This window comes from Phacochoerus africanus, chromosome 8, assembly GCF_016906955.1.
Source record: "Phacochoerus africanus isolate WHEZ1 chromosome 8, ROS_Pafr_v1, whole genome shotgun sequence".
NCBI classification, from domain to species: Eukaryota; Metazoa; Chordata; class Mammalia; order Artiodactyla; family Suidae; genus Phacochoerus; species Phacochoerus africanus.
The window spans coordinates 74,752,515-74,779,881 of NC_062551.1; the positions used below are offsets into that span (position 1 = coordinate 74,752,515).

A 27,367-nucleotide genomic window follows, 5' to 3' on the forward strand; every position below is an offset into this window, starting at 1 on the left:
TAGCATAATGTCCTCAAGATTTGCCCAAGTTTTAGCCTAAGTCAGAATTTTCTTCCTTTTAAGGGCCGAGTAATATTCCATTGTATGTAGATACAAAGTTTTGTTTATCCAGTCATCTGTTGCTAGACACTTGGGTTGCTTCCCCCTTTTGGCTATTAAATGGGCTATGAGGAGTTCCCTGGTGGTTCAGCAGGTTAAGGATCTGGCATCGTCAGTGCCCCATTAAGCTCTTTGTGCACGATAGAAGGTTTTTTGGTTTTTTTTTTTTTTGATAGGCAGGAAATGGATTTATTAAGATAGGACACTTGTGAGAGATACAAGTGGGCAGGCCTGGAAGCTCTGCCCATAAGTTTTACGAATTTCTTCTGACCATGGTAACTTTGGTGGGGAGAAGTCTAATTTTGTACTAAACTACCATTTAAGTTCCTACACTTAGGGTAAAGAAAACTATTGAGCTGAGAAGCCATTTTTGACATAAATGGAATAGTTTTCATTGATGTAAACCTTACTAGAATAATGGTAGCAATACTGTATATTTCTCCCATTTGTTTTTCATAATTATAAAAGTTTTTTCTGCAAGTATTGTAAAAAGCTATTTGGGGTTTTCATTTTTGTCATGTTTTTCAAAATTGAGTGACTTCAGCATGTTTCAAATCCCAGCTTCCTCTCAGTCTAATTTTTAGAAGTTGACCTTTTTTTTCTGTAAATTTTAGCATTATTAGAAGATTTTTATGAAGTGATATATTAGTAACAAGGAAGAACAGTCACTTTAAGGATCCCACATTTGGCTTGCAGCTTAAAATTAGCATATTGGATTTTCAGAAGATAGGAAAGCAGTTAAAGAAGTAATGTAGGCCAGGGTTTCTCAACCTTGGTACTACTTCACATTTGAGGTCGGATAGTTCTTTGTTATGGGGACTATCCTGTGCACTATAGGATGTTTAGCAGCATCCCTGGCCTCTACCCACTAAATAGCAGTAAGCTTCACCCCTATCCACAATTGCGACATCCAGAAATGTCCCTTGGAGGCCAGAATTGCCCTGAGCTGAGAGCTATATAGGTATTCACAATTACAGGGTTTATGAATGAAATAGAATCTGGACTTTGATAGATATTTAAAGCATTGTTTCGTGTGTTTTAATTATGATTGTGTTTTCATCCCAGAAAATGTTTATTTAAAAAAAATCATCTACAGGAGTTCCTGTCATGAGGTTGCAGGTTTAATCCCTGGCTTTGCTTGGTTGGTTAAGGATCTGGCGTTGCCATGAGCTGTGTTGTAGGTTACAGATGAGGCTCAGATCTGGTGTTGCTGTGGCTGTGTTGTAGCCCAGCAGCTGTGGCTCCGATTAGACCCCTAGCCTGGAACCTCCACATGCTGCGGGTTCGGCCCTAAAAAGACAAAAGACAAAGAAAAAACGAAAACAAAAAACTACAAAGTTCTAAATGACAGGATCCATGAAGAGTTTTTTTTTCATAGTTACCAGTGAATTATTTTATTTTGTTTTATTTTACTTTATTTTATTTTATGGCTGTACCTGCAGCATATGGAAGTTCCTGGGCCAGGGGTTGAACATTCCCCATAGTAGTGACTGGAGATGCCACAGTGACAATGCCAAATCCTTAACCAGCTGAGCCACAAGAGACCTACCAGTGATTTTTCAGTCAAGTTATTAATGTGTCAGAACTCTAGGATCTTGGATAGAATAGCCATTATTTTTCTTGAATAAATAATGAAACATTAAAGAAGAAACACTTTGTAGTTTCCAACAAAGTAATATTTTATCAGAAATTTTCATTTCACTCTTAGATACTGAATGTAGGTAATACCTTCATTTTATTGGGCTTGGTGTACTTTCTTAGGCATTAATTTCAGTTGCTTACATAATTCAAATCAGTATTTTCTTGGAGGCACATCCATTACTTACTGTGCATCATGCTAGGCTCTGTTTAGAAAGATGAATCCAATCTTAGACTTTCAAGAAGCTGGTAAATGAATCATAATACAGACTGAAGAGGTTCGAGGTAGACATTGTAGGCTTAAAAATACACATTAACAAACTGATGAATGCTTGGAGTTCCTCTTGTGGCTCAGCAGGTTCAGGATCCGACATTGTTTCTGTGAGGATGTGGATTTGATCCCTGGCCTTGCTCAGTGGCTTAAGGATCTAGTGGTGTCACAAGCTACGGGATAGGTCCGCAGATGAGGCTCGGATCTGTTGTGGCTGCGGCATAGGCCTACAGCTGCCTCTCTGATTGGACCCCTAGCTGGGAACATCCATATGCTACAGGTGTGGCTTGTAAAAACAGGGGAAAAAAAAGAAAAAACAGTGATTATTATGGGGTGGGGTAGGAATGTCAACAGTTGCAGAGCTGGAGGTTAACTTGGAGCTAGCTAATTCTTGAAGGCAGGGCAGGCCAGGAGGAACAGGTGTCTTCAATAAAAATGGGTATGGACAAGAGCTCTCATGATTGCTGTGTGCTAGACAGAGTGCTAAGTACTATATAATCACTAACTCATTAAATCCTCACCACAGCCCCTCACCAGTGGTATTATCACTATTTACATAAAAGAAATTGAAGGATTAGGGTTATATCTTATATCTAATAAAAAAAAAAAGGGGGATGCCCATGATTAGAAACTGGTATAATACTCAGGTAATTAGATCATTAGTGGGTAGAATAAGTGAGTGATGAGAAAATGAGCAGGAGCAACTAGAAGGTTTGTGACCAAGTTGGAAAAGGTCCCCTCTTCCTTGTTGAACAATATGGACTTTATCTTGTATGTATTTGAGAGCTGGAAAGTTTGGAGGTAGGTAGAGAGCCATAGAACTGTAGAGTTAGCAGGACCTTTGAAGGTGATGAGGTCTGGTAATCCATTAGTGAAATTAAAGTTTAGGGAGGCAAAACGAGGTAGGGTACCTTACCAGACTGAGCAGTTGAGTATGTCCTTTATGATTTTCTTATAAAAAAAAGCCAGAGTTGCCATTGTGGCTCAGCAGGTTAAGAACCTGACTAGTACCCATTTGGATGCAGCTTTGATCCCTAGCCTTGCTCATCTGTTGTTGCTGTGAGCTGAAGTATAGGTCATTCACTTGGCTCAGATCCCGTGTGCCTGTGGCATAGGCTGGCAGCTGCAGTTCCGATTCAACCCCTAGCCTGGGAATTTGCATATGCCACAGGTGAGGCCCTGAAAAAAAAAAAAAAAAAAAAGAACCAGAGGCTTAATCCAGATTGTATCAGAAGGAGAGCTGAAAATGGAATTGGAATCACATAACTAGTGGGTATTTTGCTTTTAGTTTTGTTTAAACTTTCTGGACTCAGGACCGTTTTACAATCTTAAATTATTGAGCTTTCGTTTATTTTGTCACTTGTCATATTAGAAATTTAATCTTTTAAATTGAAAATTTTATTAATTAATCTGATATAACTTTGATTTTTTTCTTTCCTTTTAAATTTCAATAGTTTATTTGAGCAAAATTCTATTTGAATTGGGCAGTGCCAAGTTGGAAATGGTTAGGAGCACTCCACCAAGAGGTGGGACATACTTTTATAGAGGAAAGACAGATGCAAAGCAGAACAATTATTTGATCAGTTATAGCTTCAGTATTTGCCTTATTTGGAAAAGACTAATTGGCTATTTGTTATTGGTTGTCCTTAGGTTTGATTTCTTAACTTTGAGGCATTTATAGGCTTAGGTTTTGATTTGCTTACAGAGGTCTCCTTGTTTATCAACTCCCCCCTTTTTGTTTTCTTCTCATACATGAGAGTTTAACTAGGAATTTGGTGTTAGTGCCGCTCTTGGTGACCATCAGCTCGTTATATTCTTTTTGTCTTGTGAAACTCATAGGTTATGTCTGGTCTGTGGAAGAATTTTTTTTGGGGGGGCTGTTCTTCATCTCATTGTTTATCTTATATCTCTCCAAGTACAGTGAAACCATCTGATGTACTGCTGAATTTAAGACCCTTAAAACATGAATTTAGGACCCTTGAGAGAACAAGCCCACCAGGGAATTATAATAATACCAATAGAAAGAGACTGATTAAGCTCCTTAGGGTTCCCTATGAACCAAACAGGTTGGTATAAGATAAATCAAAGAATGTCCTTGAAAGGACATCTACCTGTTTTAAGTCAAGTGGCGTGTTCATTAATTTCCTGTATTTGCTCCATACTGGAGGTTTTGATCCAGGTACAGTAGGAGGTATTTGCTATGGTATAGACTTAATGGCTTGTTTTGCCAGTAAGCAATCTACAGTGATCATATCATCCCAAACCCCATTGGCAAGAAATTCTAGGGACTTTGGCTATGCCTCTATGGCCTTTGTGGTAGATTTAGTGGTTTTCGCCAGAGTTAGGAGCATTGTCTTCCTGTGTATTTACAGAGAGAAAAAGCAAGTGATGAAAAGGCAAAAGGAATAAAGTTTTCATATTGAATATAAAGATCTTCATCCAAGATCTTGGAAGAGCCATCTACCTTAAGATGTTGTCTGCTTCTGGCAAGGAAGCTCCATAATCAGTTTTTTTTTTTTTTTGTCTTTTGTCTTTTTTGTTGTTGTTGTTGTTGCTATTTCTTGGGCCGCTCCTGCGGCATATGGAGGTTCCCAGGCTAGGGGTCGAATCGGAGCTGTAGCCACCGGCCTACGCCAGAGCCACAGCAATGCTGGATCCGAGCCGCATCTGCAACCTACACCACAGCTCATGGCAACGCCGGATCGTTAACCCATTGAGCAAGGGCAGGGACCGAACCCGCAACCTCATGGTTCGTAGTCGGATTCGTTAACCACTGCGCCACGACGGGAACTCCCATAATCAGTTTTAATTTTAGCTTTCTAGCTGGTGTGGTATAGCTGTCTTTTAAAACAAAAAGTAGTGAGATGAGTGGCATTGTTTATCTTTTGGCAAACTTTAATGTCTAGTTTAATGTTATAGCTAGATTCTCTGTATTTGCATTGATTATAATTTTTTTTTTGTATGTGAAGTATAATGAAGAGAATGTGGCCGCACACACATATGTAATTGAAATAGGAAGGATTTAACAGACCTCCAAAATGATCTTAGAGGCCTACCCAATTGCTCAGACCACATGTAGAGAACTGCTGCACTGTAAAGATAAGATCATCTTGAAAATTTGGACCTGTGAAAAATTGGATCTGGAGGGATTATTACCTGGTATGGTGATACATTCCATTTAAGAAATTAGATGATTTTTCCCTTTCACTTAATGGAAATGCAAAGGACACTGGGCCTATTTTGAATTGCCCAAGCCTAATGGAAAGTCTGCATTTTGCGTCTTGTCCCTCTTTACTCAAGTTTGTATATTGATTATATATAGAGAAGAAATTATTAGCTACCTAATGGAAGAGGAGAGATTGTTAGAAGATTGTCACTTGAGATATGTTTACATTTAGCAAATGGGCCCTCTTAATTCGTTTAACTGCAAAATTTTTTTAGTCACTTAAAAATTGCTCCTTTTATTATTTATTTATTTGGACGTTCCTAGGCCAAAGGTCTAATTGGAGCTGTAGCCTCTGGCCTCTGCCACAGCCACAGCAAAACCAAATTGGAGCTGGGTCTGTGACCTGCACCATAAGCTCTCGGCAGCACGGTATCCTTAGCCCGATAAGCGTGTCTGGGGATTGAACCCGCATCCTCATGGATGCTATTCAGGTTCTTAATCTACTGAAGCACAATGGGAACTCCTAAATTGCTCCTTTTTAAAAAATCTATTTTTGGAGTTACTGTTGTGGCTCAGTGTTAACAAACCCAACTAGTATCTGTGAGGATACAGGTTCAGGATCCAGCATTGCCATGAGCTGCAGTGTAGATCACAGATGTAGCTTGGATCTGGCATGGCTGTGGTGTAGGCCGGCAGATGCAGTTCTGATTTGACCCCTAGCTTGGGAAACCTCCATATGCTGCAAGTGCAGCCCTAAAAAGACCAAAAAGAGAAAAAAAGAAAAAAAAGAGTTCCCGTTGTGGCTGAGCTGAAACGAATCTTGACTAGTATCCATGAGGATGCGGATTTGATCCCTGGCCTCGCTCAGTGGGTTAAGGATCCGGTGTTGCTGTGAGCTGTGGTGTAGTTTGCAAACGTGTCTCGGATCTGGCATGGCTGTGGCATTGGCCAGCAGCTGTAGCTCCAATTCAACCCCTAGCCTGGGAACCTCCATGTGCCGTGGTTGAGGCCCTAAAAGACAAAAAAAAAAAATCTATTTATGCCACACTTTTGTTCTATCTCTCAAGTTAATTTGGTCAAATAGATGCATAATATTCATAATCAAGTGTTTACAAATAATGTAGGGATATATATGTAGAAGTCAGTTATTGGATGTTACTCTTGTGTGCAAACGTATTTAGCTTGGAGTCATCTTATAAATAGCATAGTCAGTGCCTTGATATTTTCAGTGTTAAGATTCAAATGCTCACTGTAGTTTTGTGTATAAAGTGGCTGTTTGAATGGTAATGGTTGCTTATTTGACACCATAATTTGGTTTAAGAGAATCCTGGCATCCTATTATTGTGTTTGCTTATCAAGAATCGTTATGTAACCCATTGCTTATTGTATTTCTCCATTATGGGAATTTTGATCAGATCTGCTTCTTAGTTTTCTTAGTAATCTTAATTTAAAAATTATAAGCACAGCCTTAATTGTCATACATGCTCAGGAAAAGTATAATTAGATTTCCTTTAAATTGAATTTATTTCAAGTTCTTTACCATTTAGAACTTTAAATAATGTTGAAAAAGTAATAGTGATATTCCCAGGCAAATTAATTAATTAATTTTTGTCTTTTGTATTTTTATACCACACCCATGGCATATGGCAGTTCCCAGGCTAGGGGTTGAATCAGAGCTGTAGCTGCCAGCCTATACCACAGCCACAGCAATGGGAGATCTGAGCCTCATCTGTGACCTACACCATAGCTCAGGGCAATGCCGGATCCTTAACCCACTGAGTGAGGCCTGGGATCGAACCTGCATCCTCATGGATGCTAGTAAGATTTGTTTCTACCGAGCCATGACGGGAACTCCTTTTTATTTTTATTTTAAGATGATTTCACTGGAGTGTGGTTGATTTACTATGTTTTATTAGTCTCAGGCGTACAGCAAAGTGATTCAGTTATACATATACTATACCCATTCTTTTTCAGATTCTTTTCCTATATAGGTTATGACAGAATATTGAGTAGAGTTCTCTATTCTATACAGTAGATCCTTGTTGGGTGTTTTATATATAATAGTGTGTATATGTTAATCCCAAACTCCTAAACTCTCCCCACAGTTTTCTCTTTGGTAACCATAAGTTTGTTTTCAAAATCTGTGAGTCTGTTTCTGTTGTGTAAATAAGTTCATTTGTATCATTTTTTAAAAAGATTCCACATATAAGTGATACCATATGATGTTTGTCTTTCTCTGTCTCACTTCATTTAGTATGATAATCTCTAGGTCCAGCCATGTTACTGCAGGGGCGTTATTTCTTTTTATGGCTGAATAATATTCCACTTTACATTTGTACCACATCTTCTTTATCCGTTTTTGTGACAGTGGACATTTAGGTTGCTTCCATGTCTTGGCTATTGTGAATAGTGCTGCTGTGAACATTGGGGTGTATGTATCTTTTTGAATTACAGTTTTTTTCTGGATATATGCCCAGGAGTGGGATTGTTGGATCATATGGCAATTCTGTTTTTAGTTTTCTAAGGAACCTCTATGCTGTTTTCCATAGTGGCTGCACCAGTTTACATTCCTACCAACACTGTGGGACAGTTTCCTTTTCTCCACACCCTCTCCAGCATTTATTATTTGTAGATTTTTTGATAGTGGCCATTCTGACTATTGTGACATGGTATCTCATTGTACTTTGTGGGAGTTCCCTTCGTGGCTCAGCGGTTAGCAAACCCCACTAGCATCCATGAGGATACGGGATCGATCCCTGGCCTTGCTCAGGGGATTAAGGATACAGCGTTGCCGTGAGCGGTGGTGTAGGTTGCAGATGCAGCTCAGACCTGGCGTTGCTGTGGCTCTGGCGTAGGCCAGTGACTGTAGTTCCAATTGGATCCCTAGCCTGGGAACCTCCATATGCCTCAGATGTAGCCCTAAGTGACCAAAAAAAAAAAAAAAAAGAGGTCATTGTAGTTTTTGTTTTCATTTCGCTAATAATTAGCATCTGTTCACATGCCTATTGTGGCAGGTAAATTTATCCACTTTATTAAAGTTATTAGTTGATGTACCATTACTACCACTTTAAGACAATTTAAATTAGAAAGCTTCTAATTAACTCTTTTTGGCTTTCAAAAATGAAATACTATACTGCGTAAGTTTTGATAAACTGTTACAATTCTTCAGTTTTAACAAAATTATAAAAATAATAATTTTTTGTGTGTGTCTTTTTAGAGCCACACCTGTGGCATGCAGAGGTTCCCAGCCTAGGGGTTGAATCAGAGCTTTAGCTCCCAGCCTATACCACAGGCACAGCAATGCCAGATCTGAGCCACACCCATGACCTATATCACAGCTCACAGCAATGCCGGATCCTTAGCCCACTGAATGAGGCCAGGGATCGAACCTGCGTCCTCATGAATGCTAGTCAGATTCGTTTCCGCTAAGCCACGACGGGAGCTCCTAAAAATAAGAATTTCTTAAAGTTAAATTTGAGGAGTTCCTGTTGTGGCTCAGTGGTAATGAACCCAACTAGTATCCAGGAGAATGCTGGTCGATCTCTTGCCTTGATCAGTGGGTTAAATATCTGGCATTACCATGAGCTGTGGTGTAGGTCACAGACGTGGGTCTGATCCTGCGTTGCTGTGGCTCTGGCATAGCCTGGCAGCTATAGCTCTGATTCATCCTCTAGCCTAGGAAGCTCCATGTGCCCTCAGGTGTGCCCTTAAAAAAAAAAAAAAGCATAAAGTTAAACTTGACACAGATATTCTGGGTGTTAGGGTTTTCTTTCAGTTTATAGAACTGAAAAGTTTTTGGGTGTCTCTGTACAAATGTGAATTCAAAAGTTACGTTGTTTTATCTTTTCACAACTTATTAAAACTTTCCTTTTTAGTTATCACTTCAAATATGTTAGCAGGTATTTCTGCCAGTTAAACTTTACATCTTGTTTCATAATTGATGTGCTAATAGGCCAATAGGGAATTCACCAAAAGTGTGATGGCATTTATAACAAATTTAATTCTTATCACTGTTTTGTGCCCTTTTTTTTTTTTTTTTTAAAGGGTTGCACCCGAGGCACATGGAAGTTCCTAGGCTAGGGGTGGAATCAGAGCTGTAGCTGCCGGCCTGCACCACAGCAACTCAGGATCCAAGCTGTGTCTGCAGCCTACATCACAGCTCATGGCTGCACCAGATCCTTAACCACTGAGAAAGGCCAGGGATACAAGTCCTCATGGATATTAGTCAGGTTTGTTACCACTGAGCCACGACAGGAACTCCTGTTCTTTAAAATCATTGTTGCTATTGATCTCCTTCCTCTGCATTATAAAAATAAGGCCTTAAATAGAACTTTTTTTATTAGCTCGTTATTTTAGTACCCAGAAATTCTGCTATTGCCCATATTTACTTCTTTACCCACTACTTCTAAGGAATTTTGCTGTATGTAATATTGGTAGTATTTTCCCTAATGGTTATTTTATGATTCCTTAGAATTAAATTGGTAAGTCACATGCATATTCTTACTGTTGTCATCTTGTGGCCTTGTGAATAATCTTATATTGCTTGGAGTATAACAAACATATTTTCCTTCTGTAATAAAGACAGTTAATTTTATTATCTCTAATTTGAATGAAAGTATGGTGTCATATTCACTTAGTACCAGAAACACTAATTTGTTCAATCATCTAGAAAAAAATTTATTTTTATTGATGGGAAAACTGAAACCCAGTCATTTATAGCAGGCCTGGCAGTAATGACTTGTGGTTCTCTCTTGAGGCTTTTATCCATAGTAGTTTGTATTGTGTAACCTAAATGTCTCCTTTTCTCATAGGTTTATTTTTTTATGTTTCTAACTGCAGAAAACTTTGATAATCTCAGAGTTTTTATCTTTTGCGTTATGTGAAAGTTAAAAAATGCTGTGTAAATTCTAGTTTTTATAGTATTTATTTTTTTATAAGCAGTAGCAAATTTGTCTCAGATCCTAGGTTCACTTACTCGTCTAGCTGGTTTCTAGTTTATCTTGGATGTGAGAGCTGTAGTCTGAGTGCAAATGATAAAAACCGTCGGATCCCCCACTCCCTGAATTATTTGCTTCAGGGATTAAGACTTCCACAGTAAGGAGAGTGTGAAGCAGAATTTCAGAAACTTGGGAATACCAGAACCTGTAAATAGCTTTTTATTAATATCTTTGAGAAAGCTATAAGAGAAATTAAAAACATAACAATCTTTCACATGCAGTGCTGGAAAGATCATTTTATATTTCTCACATGGTTCTTAGGCATAGTAACATTATAATGTATATTTCTCTTATTCTGACCATGTTGGTAATAATTTCTCCTTGTCTTTCCACTCAACTGTCTCCTCCTTTGAAGTTTGTATTAACTTGAAGAGAGAGGAGTTCCCATTGTGGCTCAGTGGTAATGAACCCCACTAGTATCCACAAGGACGCAGGTTCGATCCCTGGCCTTGCTCAATGGGTTAAAGGATCCGGTGTTGCTATGAGCTGTGGTATAGGTCGAAGATGTGGCTTGGATCCCACTTTGCTGTGGCTGTGGCATAGGCCAGCAGCTGCAGCTCCAATTCAACCCCTAGCCTAGGAACTTCCATATGCTGCACATGTGGCACTACAAAAAAATAAATAAATAATTGAAGAGAGAAATTCAATTTCATTGACTCTCATTTCCGTATTATTTGCAAAGAGCCTAAGCTAACAAGACTCAAGTAACTTATATTTTTTATTAGTCCTTCAACAATTTTAAAATCAAAATTACACAGGAAATTATTTGAGGTATCTACTTTTTTTCCTAAAAATTAATTTTACCCATGAGGTGCGGTAGTAGTATTAATAATAGTCACAGAGCAGGGCCCCTTCATTTATTGATTGTGGTCATATCGGAAACTCTTTAAACCTGTGGGTTATTTTATTCTTAAGGCGGTGAGATAGGTAGTATTATTATTTCCATTTTACAGGTGTAGAAACAGGCTTATTAGCAAGAGGTCAGGTGACTTGTCTAAGTATACATGGTGTATGTCTGAGCCACAATTCAAGTCAATATCTCTGAATCCAAAACCCATATATTCACTCCTCTGTTAATTGTGTTTACTAGTCTTATTTCATTTGGAAAAAAATGTTCAGATTTTGTTCAGGAGACATTTGTCTTTAGGTGGCTCTGGTGGTAAAAGATTGTTACTTTCCCTTCCACATTCTCAGCCCAGTGTTTGCTGTCTTTTGCCATGTCTGAAGGTAAGAGTGATAAAATAGATGTTGAGAAGAAGGAAGGGTGTCCAGAAGTTTCAGACCTGAAATTTAGACATTTTAATTATTGCCACTTGTTTTTAAGAAGTTTTTTATGCGACTCATTTTCTGTTTGTTTATTGTTTTCACTAAAGTTTTCTTTTCGCCCTCTGCAGTACTGATTCCAGCAGTAGTTCAAGCGATGATTCTCCAGCCCGATCAGTTCAATCTGCAGCAGTCCCGGCGCCCACTTCGCAGTTGCTTTCATCCTTGGAAAAAGATGAGCCCCGCAAAAGTTTTGGGATCAAGGTTCAGAATCTTCCAGTACGCTCCACAGGTAAAATTTTGTGTTACGGTGCTTTCCTCTCTGCTACTATTGGGGAATGTGTGACTGAGAGATTTAAATTCTATACTTTGTATAGAACTTATTTAAATATATCCCTCTCTTATTCTGACTGTTGGTAATATTTTCTCCTTGTCTTTCAACTTTGTCTCCCTTCTTTTCTTTTTGTGGTTCATTGACATTTAATGCCATGTCAGAAAAAGTAAGTGGTTATAACTTCATGTAGTTTCTAGGTTGTTATTTATGTAAAGATTGCATGTTACTTTATTTATACTTAATCATATACACATACATTTACATATATTATGCATATTATATACATATACATATACACACAAAAATTGTATATTATACAGAGAAAGCATGGTTTATTTTTTAATAAAACTGCCTTTTGGATTAAATATTTTGATACTATGGAAAATTCGGTATGATGAAATTGTGGAAATACTATTTTTAATTAGATTTATATTGGTCTGGAGTTCCTGTGGTGGCGCAGTGGTTAACAAATCCAACTAGGAACATGAGGTTGAGGGTTCGATCCCTGGCCTTGCTCAGTGGGTTAACGATCCGGCGTTGCCGTGAGCTGTGGTGTAGGTTGCAGATGTGGCTTGGATCCTACGTTGCTGTGGCTCTGGCGTAGGCTGGTGGCTACAGCTCCCATTTGACCCCTAGCCTGAGAACCTCCATGTGCTGCGGGAGCGGCCCAAAAAATGGCAAAAAAAGTCAAAAAAAAAGGAGAAAGATTTATATTGGTCTGGAATCCTTTGTGAAATAACTTGGAAATTAAAAATCATGATAAAAAATACAAAAAAATTATGTTTGGATACCTATTTCAGAATACTAACATTTGAAATGAAAGTCATGAATAATGACGTATAGTTAAAAGCTCTGCTGTAGTCTTTATTCCCAATATTTTCTTTCTTTCTTTTTTTTTTTTTGGTATGTTTGCCTTTTCTGGGGCCACTCCCTCGACATATGGAGGTTCCCAGGCTAGGGGTCTAATCGGAGGTGTTGCTGCCGCCTACACCAGAGCCACAGCAACATGGGATCCAAGCCACATCTGTGATCTACACCACAGCTCACGGCAACACTGAATCCTTAACCCACTGAGCAAGGCCAGAGATCGAACCCACAACCTCATGGTTCCTGGTTGGATTCATTAACCACTGAGACACGCCGGGAACTCTCCCAATATTTTCAATTGACAACTGCCCATAATACGTTATTTCTGCATCAAGTGTATTGAGTACTATGTGAGCAACTATTAGTAATAATAGATGGTCAGACCAACAAAGACCAAACTAAATATTTCTTACCTAAGTGTATTTCAGTAATTATTTGTATTATTTATTAAAATAGCCTATTGGAGTTCCTGTCATGGTGCAGTAGAAATGAATCCAACTAGGAACCATGAGGTTGTGGGTTCAATCCCTGGCCTCGCTTAGTGGGTTAAGGATCTGGTGTTGCTGTGAACTGTGATTGAGGTCGCAGACGCGGCTTGGATCTGGCGTTGCTGTGGCTGTGGCGTAGCCTGGTGGCTACAGCTCCGATTCAACACCTAGCCTGGGAACCTCCGTATGCCGCAGGTGTGGCATTAAAAAAGGACAACAGACAAAAAAAAAAGAGAGAGAGAGAAAATAGCCTATAAAACCTACGTGCTGGGTTTATGCATAGAGATATTGTGACATACAGGTGTTGGTGAGCTTTTAATTTAGATTACTTTGTGATTTAGGAATGGACAGGGAGTAAAATTGGCTTGTCTTTCTGTACAATTTTTATTATAATGAAGCAGTTAACACAAGACCTCCAGATGGTGTAATTCATCTCTAAAAGGCCTTAAAGTTGTTTACATATTACATGCCATTTCCCACACAGTTTTATCATTGACATGATGCTTGGAAAACTAGAAATAGGGCTTTCTTTTTCAGGTCTTTAAGTTTATATATGCATATATATGTGTGTGTGTAAAGTTTTTACCATGAAAATTTTAAATATACCCACAGTAGAGGAAATAGCAAAATGAACCCCCCTTGCACCAAACCCCAGCTTAAAAAAATCATCAATATTTTGCCATACTTGCTTTATCTGTCTCCATCTTCTTTCCTGTTCTTGTTACCTTTTTATTGTCAAGTAAATCCCTGATGTTACATTATTTCATACTGACTTAAAAGATTGTACTTTTTTTTTTTTTTTGCTATTTCTTGGGCCGCTCCCGCGGCATACGGAGGTTCCCAGGCTAGGGGTCGAATCGGAGCTGTAGCCACCGGCCTACGCCAGAGCCACAGCAACGCAGGATCCGAGCCGCGTCTGCGACCTACACCACAGCTCACGGCAACGCCGGATCGTTAACCCACTGAGCAAGGGCAGGGACCGAACCCGCAACCTCATGGTTCCTAGTCGGATTCGTTAACCACTGCGCCACGACGGGAACTCCAAAAGATTGTACTTTTGTATGTAAAACATAAGGAAATTTTTCTGCATAACCATGATATTCATTTCTCACCTAACAAATAACTAGTAATATCTTCTAACAGTTTATTTTCAGAATTGTACAGTATTCTCTAAAATGCCTTTTTAAGAGTTATTTTACTTTAAAAAGTAACATTTTAATGCTAATTAGGTCAAAAATGAAGCTAAAGATTTAGTAGCTTACATTTTGAGTTGTAACTAAATTAGAAAAATAAGCAACTTGTTTTTGTTTGGGCATTTAGATACAAGCCTTAAAGATGGGCTTTTCCATGAATTTAAGAAATTTGGAAAGGTGACTTCAGTGCAGATACATGGAACTTCAGAAGAGAGGTATGGTCTGGTATTCTTTCGGCAGCAAGAGGACCAAGAAAAAGCATTGACTGCATCAAAAGGAAAACTTTTCTTTGGCATGCAGATTGAAGTAACAGCATGGATAGGGCCAGGTAAGAGATAGGCAATTGAGTGTTAGTGTAATTTGTATTCCATTTTATGAAAGGGCAACATGTTATCCTGAATGTGGATACCATTCCAGCTCTGTTTATTAACATACTTTCAGTCTCTTCTGTTTAAAGAGTGATTACCTTTTGTTGTTTAACTTAATAAAATACATTGTTTTGGTTAGGAAGAGGTAAAGATTGTTCTCTTTCTTTCCTTTTTTTTTTCTTTTGTCTTTTTTGCCTTTTTAGGGCTGCATATGGAGGTTCCCAGTCTAGAGGTTGAATGGGAGCTATAGCTGCTGGCCACGGCCACAGCCATATAGCACTGTGGGATCCAAGCCACGTCTGCCACCTACACCACAGCTCATGGTGACTCGGGATCCTTAACCCACTGAGTGAAGCCAGGGATGGAACCCGAAACCTCATGGTTACTAGTTGGGTTCATTAGCCACTGAGCCACGATGGGAACTCCAAGATTGTTCTGTTTCTGTCGGGGAGCAATGCTAATTTGTAGGAGTCCTGAAAGGCAGAGTAGAGCCCCTTGTTGAATCCTGCCTTCTCAAAAGGACTGAAGTGATTGAAATAAGATTATAGTTCCTAGGAGAATGACAACAGAATTATCCTGAATTAGAAAACAAACTACATCAATTTGCAGGACTAGTTGAACCAGTTTTATTTCCATTGAAACTGGACAGTGGACAAATTGGATCTGTTATTCTTGCTTTCATAACCTTAGAAGACAGTGACAGAGGGGGAGGACTAAGTCTTGTAAGTGCAACTATTGAAAATTTCAAGGGGATATTATATTGCTGGAACCTACCTATAAGAGCTCTCTGTTCTAAGGCAGGAAGTCTTGTCAGGCATGACTTCGGTTAGTGTTTTTCCTGTTTCAGAACCACCTGTGGTACTTGTTTAAAATGCAGACTCTTTGATTCTACTTCAGCTTACTGGTTCAGAATTTGCATACTCAAGTTTGGGAACCCCTGATTTAAGGCAGTTTGTGAGTAAATTTTAGAGGGGTGAATAGAAATGTTAATAATATGCATTCACATTATGTAGCTGGTGCAATTGAATTTTTAAGCCTAAGATTTTGAGTATAATTTATAGGGTAAACATAGCCTGTTTTCTTGGAATATTCATTTTTTTTAACAATTAAGAAAAATAGAATTTCCTTGCGAAGAATGTGTAACTATTACTTGTACATTAAAACAGGCACAGAGTTAGTTATTAGAGTGAAGACTAAAATGTGCATACTTTTATGGTAAAACATAGGAGTTAAGGAATGTTATCTTTTCAAAAGAATTGTAGGTTATACATTCCCTACTTTGTGAAGTTTGAGATGTATTGCCGTAACTTACTGGGCTAAGAGCAAACTCAGGTTTGTTTTTTGTTTTGTTTTGTTTTTGTTTTGGTCTCTTTAGGGCTGAATCTGTGACTATGGAAGTTCTCAGGCTAGGGGTTAAATCAGAGCTATACCTCCTGGCAAACACCACACCATAGCAACTTGGGATCCTACACTATAGCTCATGGCAATGCTGGATCTTTAACCTACTGAGCAAGGCCAGGGATCAAATCTGTGTTCTCATGCATACTAATTGGGTTCATTACTGCTGAGCCACCATGGGAACTCCCAGGAATGATATTTAGGAATGTCATATAATCTATGGAAGGTTTTAGAGCCATATATAATTTTTGACTGGTGAGGATCTAATTCAGGGGCATTATCAATAGATGACCTTCTAATCTCCAGGTAATGGAGTTAGATTGAGATTGTTTCTGTAAAAAAGCATTTTTATCTAATTAGTTAGCATCCAGGGTGTTAATTGGTTTTAACTACCTGCCACTGAAGATTTTAAGATGTTTAATTTGTTCAGGCATAGGAAAATGGAAGGTAATTTTTCCATATGCAGCAGCATTGAAATAACCAGTTTTGTTTTGTTTTTGGCTGTTCCCCATGTTGAAAGCCAATGTAACTGGAAAGCAGTTTCTTTTTTCTCATTTTTTTTGGCCATGCTAGTGGCATGTGGAAGTTCCCAGGCCAGGGATTGAACCTGCACCACAGCAGCAACCCAGGCTGTTGCAGTGACATCGCTAGATTGTTAACCTCCTGTGCCACAGGAGAACTCCTGAAATAGTGGTTTAATGGTTTTTTTTTTTTTCCTTTTTAGACTGCTCCTGTTGCTTATGGAAGATCCTGGGCTAGGGGTCAAATTTGAACTGCAGCTGCAGGCCTACACCACAGCAGCACTGGATCCAAGCCACATCTGCAACCTACACTGCAGCTTGTGGCAATGACAGATCCTCGACCCACCAAGCAAAGCCAGGGATTGAACCCAACACCCTCACAGGAACAACATCAGGTCCTTAACTTACTGAGCTGCAGTGGGAACTCCAGTTTAATGGGATATTTGAAAACTGAGTATGGAGACTTCGTTGGAATTATGCTGTTGGATAGTTGTTATAAATGTTTTATATTGAAATTTATGGAGCCGATTGCTTCTTTAGGTCAAGGACCTCATGGAATTAAAAAAAGATCCAAATCCAAGAAGCCCAACTTTGCAGATAGATATGGCTCCTAAGATTGTGCTTTTTTGCTCCTGTGCACAGCATTACAGTCTCCTAAACCTGAAATTGTAGGATAAAATCGTTTTTTCTTTTTTTAAATTACTTAATGAATTTTATTACACTTATTGGTGTACAGCAATCATCACAACCAAAGGAAAACAAAACGCTTTTAGGACCTCAGAAAAATTCACTAGAAAACTAAAATTGTTTTTTCAGTGATGTGTAGACATTAAGACTTAACACTGGTCATGAAGCGTAAATAGATTATTACAGGTGGAAAAGACACCCCCCTCCCAAACTGAATTTCCAGTTTTTTACTGAGCTATTTATTCGGTGGAAATGAAGTCATTACAGATTTAAATGGTTGCAAATCATGCTTTATTGTTTTGACTTTTTTTGAAGTACAGATCTCAAGATGAGTCTTAATTATTTTTTTCTTTTTCTTCCTTTAAATGAAATATTCCTAAGTATGTACCCTCTATTAGTTTTAAGAACACCTAGTTGAGCTTAAAATGAGATAAACTCCCTTGAAATAGGCTGAAAATATGGAGACAGATGTATGAACCCTGGGAAGTTTATGGGTCCATGTTACTGAAAGTACGTACTCTTTGCTGACACAAGTAAAATTAAGCTGAAATAAACTGGAGTCAGGAGTGAGATGTATTCTGGCTGAGTTCACTCTAGAGTTCAGAAATAGAGTCTTTTTAATACCAATGTTGTCTTTGACATCAGTAATGTTTTGGTGGCGGTACTAACAGTTTGTTTCAGCCAAGTTGATTAAATATTAACTTTTTTGGATGGCTTTGTTTCTCAGTAAAAAGAGAGAGAACATACAGGCTTGATAATTTTTATTAAGAAAGTGTTGGGAGTTTTCTGGTGCCCTGGTAGTGAAGGACTTGATGTTGTCATTGCTGTGGCTCAAGTTTGATCCCTGGCCCGAGAACTTCCACATGCCATGGGCATGGCAAAAAAAAAAAAAGAAAAGGAAAGAAAAAAGAAAATGTTGAATGTCCCTGCCCTAAACCAAGTTAATTAATGGAGCTTCAGAGAACACCTATGATTGAATTAGACGTCGAACCAAGGCTTTTGATCATAAGAAATGGAAACCTTAAGAGTCGTTTAGGGACTTCCTGTCATAGCTCAGCAGTTAATGAACCCAACTGGCATCCATGAGGATGCAGGTTCGATCCCTGGCCTCACTCAGTGGGTGAAGGATCTGGCGTTGCTGTGAGCTGTGGTATAGGTCGAAGACGTCGCTCAGATCCATCACTGGTATGGCTGTGGTGTGGGCCGGCAGCTGCAGCTCTGATTTGACCCCTAGCCTGGGAACTTCCACATGCCTTGGGTTTGGCCCTAAAATGACAGGAGATCAAAAAAAAAAAAAAAAGTGTCATTTAGTTTCTTGCTGTTTGTCATTGAGTACCATACAACATCAGAAGATTTTCAGAAGTGTTACTTCAGTCAGTTTTCATACAGTTATTATTCTTGTATCTAAAAATTGCTGTGTTTAGACAATTGGGCATGACAAACAAAGTACTAAATGTTTTATAAAATGTTTAAAAGTAAATTAAACAAATAATGAAGCTGGACTATTTTTAGCTGATTTTTATGTGTATTTCAGATTATACTTTATTTTATTTATTTATTCTTTTGTCTTTTTAGGGCCGCACCTGCAGCATATGGAGATTCACAGGCTAGGGTCGAATCAGAGTTATAGCCACAGCAGTGGGGGATCTGAGTCGCATCTGCAGCCTACATCACAGCTCATAGCAACGCCAGATCCTTAACCCACTGAGTGAGGCCAGGGATCAAACCCAGGTCCTTAGGAATACTAGTCAGATTCATTACCACTGAGCCACAGTGAAATTCCCATGTTGTAGTTTTATATTCCACATTCAGAACCTGCTACATACTTTCGGAACCTAAGATTAGATTCAGATAATTACCATTTTTTTTTTCAGGGGATTAAGGTGTGTTTCTGTGTTAGTGATTCTTTTTAGAACAAATCAGTTTAGCAGATTAAAATTCAGTCTACTTTTCTATTTTAAAGATCAAAGTGTTAACTTTCCCTTAATTTCTTGGACAAGTTTCTTTAGCCTTTGTATTCCTCCTTTGCTTTGGAGCTATTTCTGATAGTGTGTATAATTTTTCAGATTAGGAATATTTAGCCCAATATTTCAGAGATTTAATTTCTTATTTGTAGATTTTTCCCATGATATATGAATACATATTAAAAAACTCTGTCCCTATCCCATTTACAGAAACAGAAAGTGAAAATGAATTTCGCCCTTTGGATGAAAGGATAGATGAATTTCACCCCAAAGCAACAAGAACCCTCTTCATTGGTAACCTTGAAAAAACCACTACTTATCATGATCTTCGCAACATCTTCCAGCGCTTTGGAGAAATTGTGGTATGTGTTTTTTTTTTTTTTGTCATAAAACATAAAGCATAGTACAGATTATATATTGGAAAAATGATATTTAGATGGTGTAATGAATATTTTTCTCACTTGCCCTTAACTCCTACTAAAACGTGATCTGGAAAAACCCACTGCTTTATGTGTGTATTTAAAAATATATAATAGGAGTTCCCATTGTGGCTCCGTGGGTAAAGAATCCAACTAGTATCCAAGAGGATGGGGGTTCGATCCCTGGCCTCACTGATCATCACAATGTTGCCAAAAGTCACAGATGGAGTTCCCGTCGTGGCGCAGTGGTTAACGAATCCGACTGGGAACCATGAGGTTTCGGGTTCGGTCCCTGCCCTTGCTCAGTGGGTTAACGATCTGGCGTTGCCGTGAGCTGTGGTGTAGGTTGCAGACGTGGCTTGGATCCTGCATTGCTGTGGCTCTGGCCATAGGCCAGTGGCTCCAGCTCTGATTAGACCCCTAGCCTGGGAACCTCCATGTGCTGCGGGAGCGGCCCAAGAAAAGACAAAAAATAAAATAAAATTAAAAATTAATAAATAATTGTCTTTATTTTGTTTTCATATATTTTTCTTGCCGTTTTTCTTATCTTTGCGCTTCGGGTGCTATATTAATACTGTCTTCAGTTGTGTGGATTGAAAGGAAAATCTGGAGAGAAAACATGTTTGTAAGAAAGAAACAGAAGATTAATGTATGATTATTTATCAGAATGCACATCAGAAGTATCTTGGGGATTACTAGAATGTGGATGCCATGCTGGAAACCCATCTCTATTTTGAAATTTTAATTAGAATCGTTTTTTTTAAATTATGCAAGTCACTGTTAAAGAATAAAAGGATTTTTCTATTCCCCATGACTTAAAAAACTCGAATCCGTTTATAGTGGAAGTAGTTTGGTTGCAGCTTTGTACCCTTAAGATATATACTGTTTTGTTGTATGTTTGAAAAAATAGGGAAATTAGTTTTTGTTTTCCTAGATTTTCTCTGTATTACTGACAATGAAGAAGGTACTGTAGTGTATTGGACTTTAGAGACTAAAAAAAATGTTTTGGGTAGAAATAGTTATTGTTAATCTTTTAGTGTGTGTGTGTGTGTGTGTGTGATGTCTATTTGTCCATCCATTTATCCATCCTTATTTATACACTAATGCTCTAAGCAAAAGATCCTATTTGTCCATCCATTTGTGCTTTTGGCTGATCTAAACTTCATCTTAGAGAGGCTGGGAGCAAGAGATTGAAGTGGTTGGTAGAAGTGAAGAAAAAACAGAGAAGCTATATGTTTAGAGAAATATACCAGCAAAACATTCATCTTTCTTTTTCAGTTATTTTGATTTTTCTGAGTTATCTTGTTTTTATGAGAATACTTTCAATCGTACTTTTATTTGAATGTAGCTGCTACTGTAAATTTTAGAGGAGTATAAAGAGTTGTATTTGGGCACATGGATACATTTTCTTCACCAATGTTCCTATAAATGGGATGATTTTTATGTTCTAAGGGCTATGCCTGTCAGTAAGGTGGACATGTCAGTATTCTGTTTGAAAACCGTAATCTTACTATGTATGCAGTTGTTCATGGGGGTCACTATTTTGATGACATACAAATTTTGGGAACATGGTCTCCTGCTTATCGATAACAGATTTTGCTAGAACCAGAAGAACCTATTTAGTGAGTCTACCCACCAGTATTCTTTGGAAACATTTCTCTCAAATGGAGTTATCCTGGGTTATCACATTCTATGTAATGATGAAAACAGCTCCTATTTACCATTACTTAGAAGCATTTGGCATATAATGTTTTTTAAAGGACCCATCAAACAGCTCTTTAAATGCATTACTCATTTTGCTGTGTTTCAGGTTTTGATTATTGACTTGTGACCTTTAAGGAGGTTTAGATAATCACAATACATAATCTGCATTATATGGCCCAGCTCATTATTGTTTAAATACAAGTTTTGCCATCCAAGTGTCTGGTTTCTCTGGACCATTTTCATGTGTAAGCCAGGTTTTTTTCACTACCTCCTCTAAGTAGGCAGGACTGGAGTATCAGATGTGGCTACAGGTTTTGAGCATTCCAAAGAGACGGAGGTATCCCTTCGTAGAGCGTTTCTTTACTCCAGGGATGGTATTCTGATGGATCTTCACAAAATAATTCGCATATTCATGTAATCCATTTATTCTAGGTAAGAGAGATTATTACCAAACTAGGCTTAATTCAGTTAAATATACTGGTAAAATGAGTCTTCAATATAGGATTGAATATTTTAAATCACCTTTGAAAACTTGATTTCTTTATCAATCTTACTCTTCCCAGATACTATATTTTAAATGGTTTGCTCCTCATAAGGACTTTAAGTATTGCAGAAGGGAATTATTTCTTAGGTTTTTGTTAAACAGGCTACCTTTTTTTCATAACATAAATTTCTCTTATCACAGGTATTGTGGATTTAATTTGAGTTTTGAGTTGCATTGCAGTTGCTCTTCTGCAAGGAGCTTCTTCACATGAGAAGGGTTTCGTGGTTTGTGACAACAAATGCTGTGAATGGTTTTTTTATACTATTAATCTACAGTTGCATTAAGAATATATAATTGTAACTAAGAAAATGGTTTTCACGAATAAAACTGTTTTGAGAAATATATAGCTCCTATGGACTTGGTTTATTCTGATTTATTTCCTTATTGGCATATCACCAAGTGGTATACATTGGCTTTTTTCAGGATATTGATATTAAGAAAGTAAATGGAGTTCCTCAGTATGCATTCTTGCAATACTGTGATATTGCCAGTGTTTGTAAGGCTATTAAGAAGATGGATGGGGAATACCTTGGAAATAACCGCCTCAAGGTAAAGGAACTCACATAAGTTATTGTGCCATTGTTAATACTTGCCTTTTTTTAAGATTTGGAGTTATTTGTGCATATATCTGATTAGTTCACATTTTAATAGTATAGTTAGATAACTTCATGGTGATAAATTTCCCTGCATCCTCATCCTGTTATACTATATCTGAATTAATACTCGCTTAGCCAGGCAGGATAACCTCTGTGTACATTTCTGTTTGATTTTACGTGATGGTTTCCACTTACGATGTTGGTTTGATAAGGTTCCTACAGAAGACAAGTTTTCTGAGAATTTTGTTGTTGAATAATTGGTGACTTAACTAATAGATGTTTTTACCTTTCATATTCAGCTGGGTTTTGGAAAGAGCATGCCCACAAACTGTGTGTGGTTAGATGGGCTTTCTTCAAATGTGTCAGATCAGTATTTAACACGACATTTCTGCCGTTATGGACCTGTGGTAAAGGTAGGTGGAAGGTTTAAAGTTATCTCTGGCTCTCTTTCTTGGTATTTTGTCTTTTCAGTCTCAATTTCTAGTGCTGACTTTTTCCTTAGTAACTCATACATTAAAATTCTCTTTTCCAAAGTTTGGTGTTGAAGAGCATTTGCATCTCTTAGCTTATGATATGACTGAATATTTTGAAAAACTATCTAGAACCGACCGAGATGATTAATTTTGGAACTAATCTGCATAATGCTGTTAAGTAGAATGTTTCTTAGGGATTGCTATAATTTTATCTCACGTTAAAATTAGACTGTCTAAAAAAACTAGACAGTCTAATTATGTAATTATTCACGTTCACACTAATATGTAATATGATTTGATTTTAAAAAAAAAAATGGCGATGACTTTAAAGGGACACTCACACAATAGATTATTCATCTAAACAATGTTTGTTGTGTAATACACTTACAAACATAACAGCAAAAGGGTCTCTGTACCCCATTCCATGATGTGAAGGTCAAGTTTTTAACGTTTTGAAACTAGATTTACACTGTGGTGTGTTGCGTAACTGACGTTACCTTCTTTTCTTTTTTTTTAAATAGCCCCACCCACGGCATATGGAAGTTCTCAGGCTAGGGACTGAATCTAAGCCACAGCTGCGACTTGAGCCACAGCTGTGGCAACAATGCCAGATCCTTTCACCCACCAGGGATTGAACTCACACCTCTGCTGCAGTCGGATTCTTAATCCAGTATGCCACAGGGGAAGCTCTGACATTTCTTAAATGTAGCTTCTGTTGTTTGGAGAAACACATCTTAAAGGCTCTTAGTATATGGAGTTCCTGTTGTGGCACATCAGAAATGAATCTGACTGGTATCCATGAGGATGTGGGTTCAATCTCTGGCCTTGCTCAGTGGGTTAAGGATCTGGCTTTGCTGTGATCTGATCCCTGGTGTAGGTTGCAGATCCCGCGTAGCTGTGGCTGTGGTGTAGACCGGTGCTGTAGCTCTCATTTGACCCCTATCCTGGGAACTTCCTTATGCTGTGGGTGCGGTCCTAAAAAACAAAACAAAACAAAAAGGCTATTAGTATAAGTTAAAAAATCTAGCAGCTTTAAGACATAGTGCTATTCATAACCAAAATTCACCAAAAAAAATTTTTTTTTTTTTGGCTGCACATATGGCATGTGGAAATTCTTGGGCCAGGGATCAAACCTGCACCACAACAGCAACCCAAGCAATGACCGCACAGGATCCTTTAACTCATTATGCCTGCCACAGGAGAACTCCAAAACTTTTTTCTTTTTTTTCCTTTGCTATAGTATAGTTTTTTTCTTTTTTTCTTTTTTTTGTCTTTTGTCCTTTTTTGTCTTTTAGGGCCACACTGCTGGCATGTGGAGGTTCCCAGGCTAGGGGTCTAATCCGAGCTACAGCTGCCGGCCTACGCCAGAGCCACAGCAACACCAGATCCAGGCTGCATCTGCGACTTACACCACAGCTTGCAGCAACGCCGGATCGTTAACCCACTGAGCGAGGTCAGGGATCGAACCCGAAACCTCATGGTTCCTAGTCAGATTCATTTCCACTGAGCCACAATGGGAACTCCTAGTTTTTTCTTTAAAAAAATTTTTTTTTTGTCTTCTAGGGCCACACTGCTGGCATGTGGAGGTTCCCAGGCTAGGGGTTGAATCGGAGCTGTAGCCACAAGCCTGTGCCAGAGCCACAACAATGCAAGATCTGAGCTGTGTCTGCTACCTACACCACAGTTCATGGCAACGCCAGATCCTTAGCTCACTGAGCGAGGCCAGGATTGAACCCGCATCCTCATGGATGCTAGTCAGGTCTGTTAATCACTGAGCCAGTGGGAACTGGCTTTTTAAAAGTTTTTAATTCAAGTATAGTTGACATACAGTATGAAATTTACTGTTCATTAAGTACTCTTTACATTTTTTCCCTCTCTTTCAAGGGTATTGGTTTTTTTTGAGCCATAACTAGAAGAGTGCGTACTTAAATACAGTACAGCACTCAGTCAACATGGAAAATAAAGTAAAATGCTAAAACAAGATAAAGGCATAATATACTTCAAGCTACAATATTCACAATTCTAAACAGTCCCTACACATTTTATTGTGTTTTCACTATAACGTGCATCATCAGGGAAAGCTTTAAACATTTTCTAGAATAAAAAAAATTTTTTTTGGTCAGTGTATTTATGACTTAGGATTTTATTAGGACCGATGCTAAGTCTAGTGGATGAGGCTCTTATGGTTTTTTGTTTTGTGTTTTGTTTTTTACAGGTGGTATTTGATCGATTAAAAGGCATGGCCTTGGTTCTCTACAATGAAATTGAATATGCACAAGCAGCTGTAAAAGAGACCAAGGGGAGGAAAATTGGTGGGAATAAAATTAAGGTATGCAGCATGACTTTAAACAGAAGCAAAACAAAATCATGTTCAGATCCCAACTTCTTGATAATCAGTGTTTTGTTTGTTTACAGGACATGCAGCATATATCCTCATTTTTTAAGGGGGATATTGTAGTTTGTATATTTGGCTACTTAAGGGCACAGGATGTTCTAAACCATTGGCTATAGAACTTTCCCCCCAAATCCTCTCATTCAAGGAAGTGTGCTTCTCTACATCCCGGGTACCCGGTACTCACATGTAGCCCACAATCACCTGTGGGTATGTGCACACCCACTAGCTCCAAGTGTCAGTCAGTCCAGCTTTTGGAATGATCCTCTCTTTTATCTTCTTTCCTCCTCATGATCTTTTGTCTGATATTTTCCTTTAAACACTTTTGTTCATGGTAGTTCAAAGGAATTTGTGTACTTAGTAACTAGATTGAAATCAGTCTTTCAGTATATTGATAGAAAATGGGTATTATGCTTTAGTGACTGAGGCCTGGCTGTGAATAAGGTTTGTGTTCTTCCATATTTTATTTTATGTCCTAACTGTGGTTCCAGCAAATTTATGCACAGCAGATTACTGGATTTAGTTGGTCTTATCTAATTGACAACTGCCAGTTATCTAATTGACAACCTAGAATCCTAATAGGTATGTTCCAGTTTTCCATTTTGCTTTTTCTACTTCTTCAGGATTGTGTTCTGGAACTTTAGCCTGTAGTTTTCTTTTTTGGTAGTATCTTGTCTGGTTTTAGTATCAGGGTAATGATGATTCTTTATACATAGAATATCTTTGGGAGTGTTCCTTCCTTCTTCAGTCTTTTGAAAGAGTTTGAGAAGGATCAGTTTAAGTTCTTTGTATGTTTGGTAGAATTCCCCAGTGAAACCATCAGGTCTTATACTTTTGTTTGTATGGAGGGATTTTTTTTTTTGTGCCTTTATTAACTTTCTTTCTTTTTCCTTTTTTTTTGTCTTTTTGCTATTTCTTGGGCCATTCCCGCGGCATATGGAGGTTCCCAGGCTAGGGGTCGAATCGGAGCTGTAGCCACCGGTCTACACCAGAGCCACAGCAACGCGGGATCCGAGCCACGTCTGCAACCTACACCTCAGCTCATGGCAACACCGGATCGTCAACCCACTGAGCAAGGGCAGGGACCGAACCCTAGTCGGATTCGTTAACCACTGCGCCACGACGGGAACTCCTTTTTTTTTTTTTTTTAATCAACTTTCTTTCCTTCCTCTCTTTCTTCCTTCCTCCCTTCCTTTCTCTCTAAAGTGTAGTTGATTTACAATGGTATGCCAATTTCTGCTGTACAGCACAGTGACTCAAACATGCGTAGTTATACATTCTCTTTTTTTAAAATATTTTCCATTATGGCCTGTGCCAGGAAATTGGTATAGCCCTGTGCTACACAGGAGGACCTGATTGTCTGTCCATTCTAAATCTAATAGTTTGCATCTATTAACATCAGACTCCCAATCCATCTCACTCCCTTCCCCTTGGCAACCACACGTCTGTTCTGTAGGAGTTCTTTAATTTCAGACTTCTATTTCACTTCTAGTGATTGTTCAAGTTATCTATTTCCTCCTGATTCATTTTAGGTGGGCTGTATGTTTTTAGAACGTTGTTCATTTCTTCTAGGTTTTGAATTTGTTGGCACATAATCATTTGTAGTATTCTCTCTCTCTTTTTTTTTTTTTTTTGCTTTTTAGGGCCATACCTTCTGCATATGGAGGTTCTCAGGCTAGTGGTCCAGTCAGAGCTACAGCTGCCTGCCTATGCCACAGCCACAGCAACGCAGGATCTGAGCTGCATCTTCGACCTCACAGCAACGCCTGATCCTTAACTCACTGAGCGAGGCCAGGGATCGAACCTGCAACTTCATGGTTCCTAGTCAGATTTGTTTCCCCTGCACCACGATGGGAACTCCTCTTATTTTTTTATTTATTTAATTTTTGGCCGCACCTATGGCATGTGGAAGTTCCCACGTCAGGGATTTAATGTGCACCACAGCAGTGACCCAAGCCACAGCAGTGACAGTGCTGGATCCTTAA

At 38.5% G+C, this 27,367-nt stretch overlaps 1 protein-coding gene across 5 annotated transcripts in view; it reads left to right on the forward strand.

Moving 5' to 3' along the window:
- SPEN (spen family transcriptional repressor) overlaps positions 1-27,367 on the forward strand; it is a 91,165-nt gene that overhangs the window by 48,103 nt on the left and 15,695 nt on the right. For 3 of the 5 annotated variants that reach the window (XM_047792018.1, XM_047792021.1, XM_047792022.1), the window contains 6 exons: positions 11,566-11,726; positions 14,444-14,644; positions 19,465-19,616; positions 22,345-22,470; positions 22,817-22,930; positions 25,206-25,319. In XM_047792018.1, the coding sequence (XP_047647974.1) occupies positions 11,566-11,726; positions 14,444-14,644; positions 19,465-19,616; positions 22,345-22,470; positions 22,817-22,930; positions 25,206-25,319 (868 nt within the window). The remainder of the gene's footprint in view (positions 1-11,565; positions 11,727-14,443; positions 14,645-19,464; positions 19,617-22,344; positions 22,471-22,816; positions 22,931-25,205; positions 25,320-27,367) is intronic. The other 2 variants (XM_047792020.1, XM_047792019.1) reach the window with 2 other exon arrangements.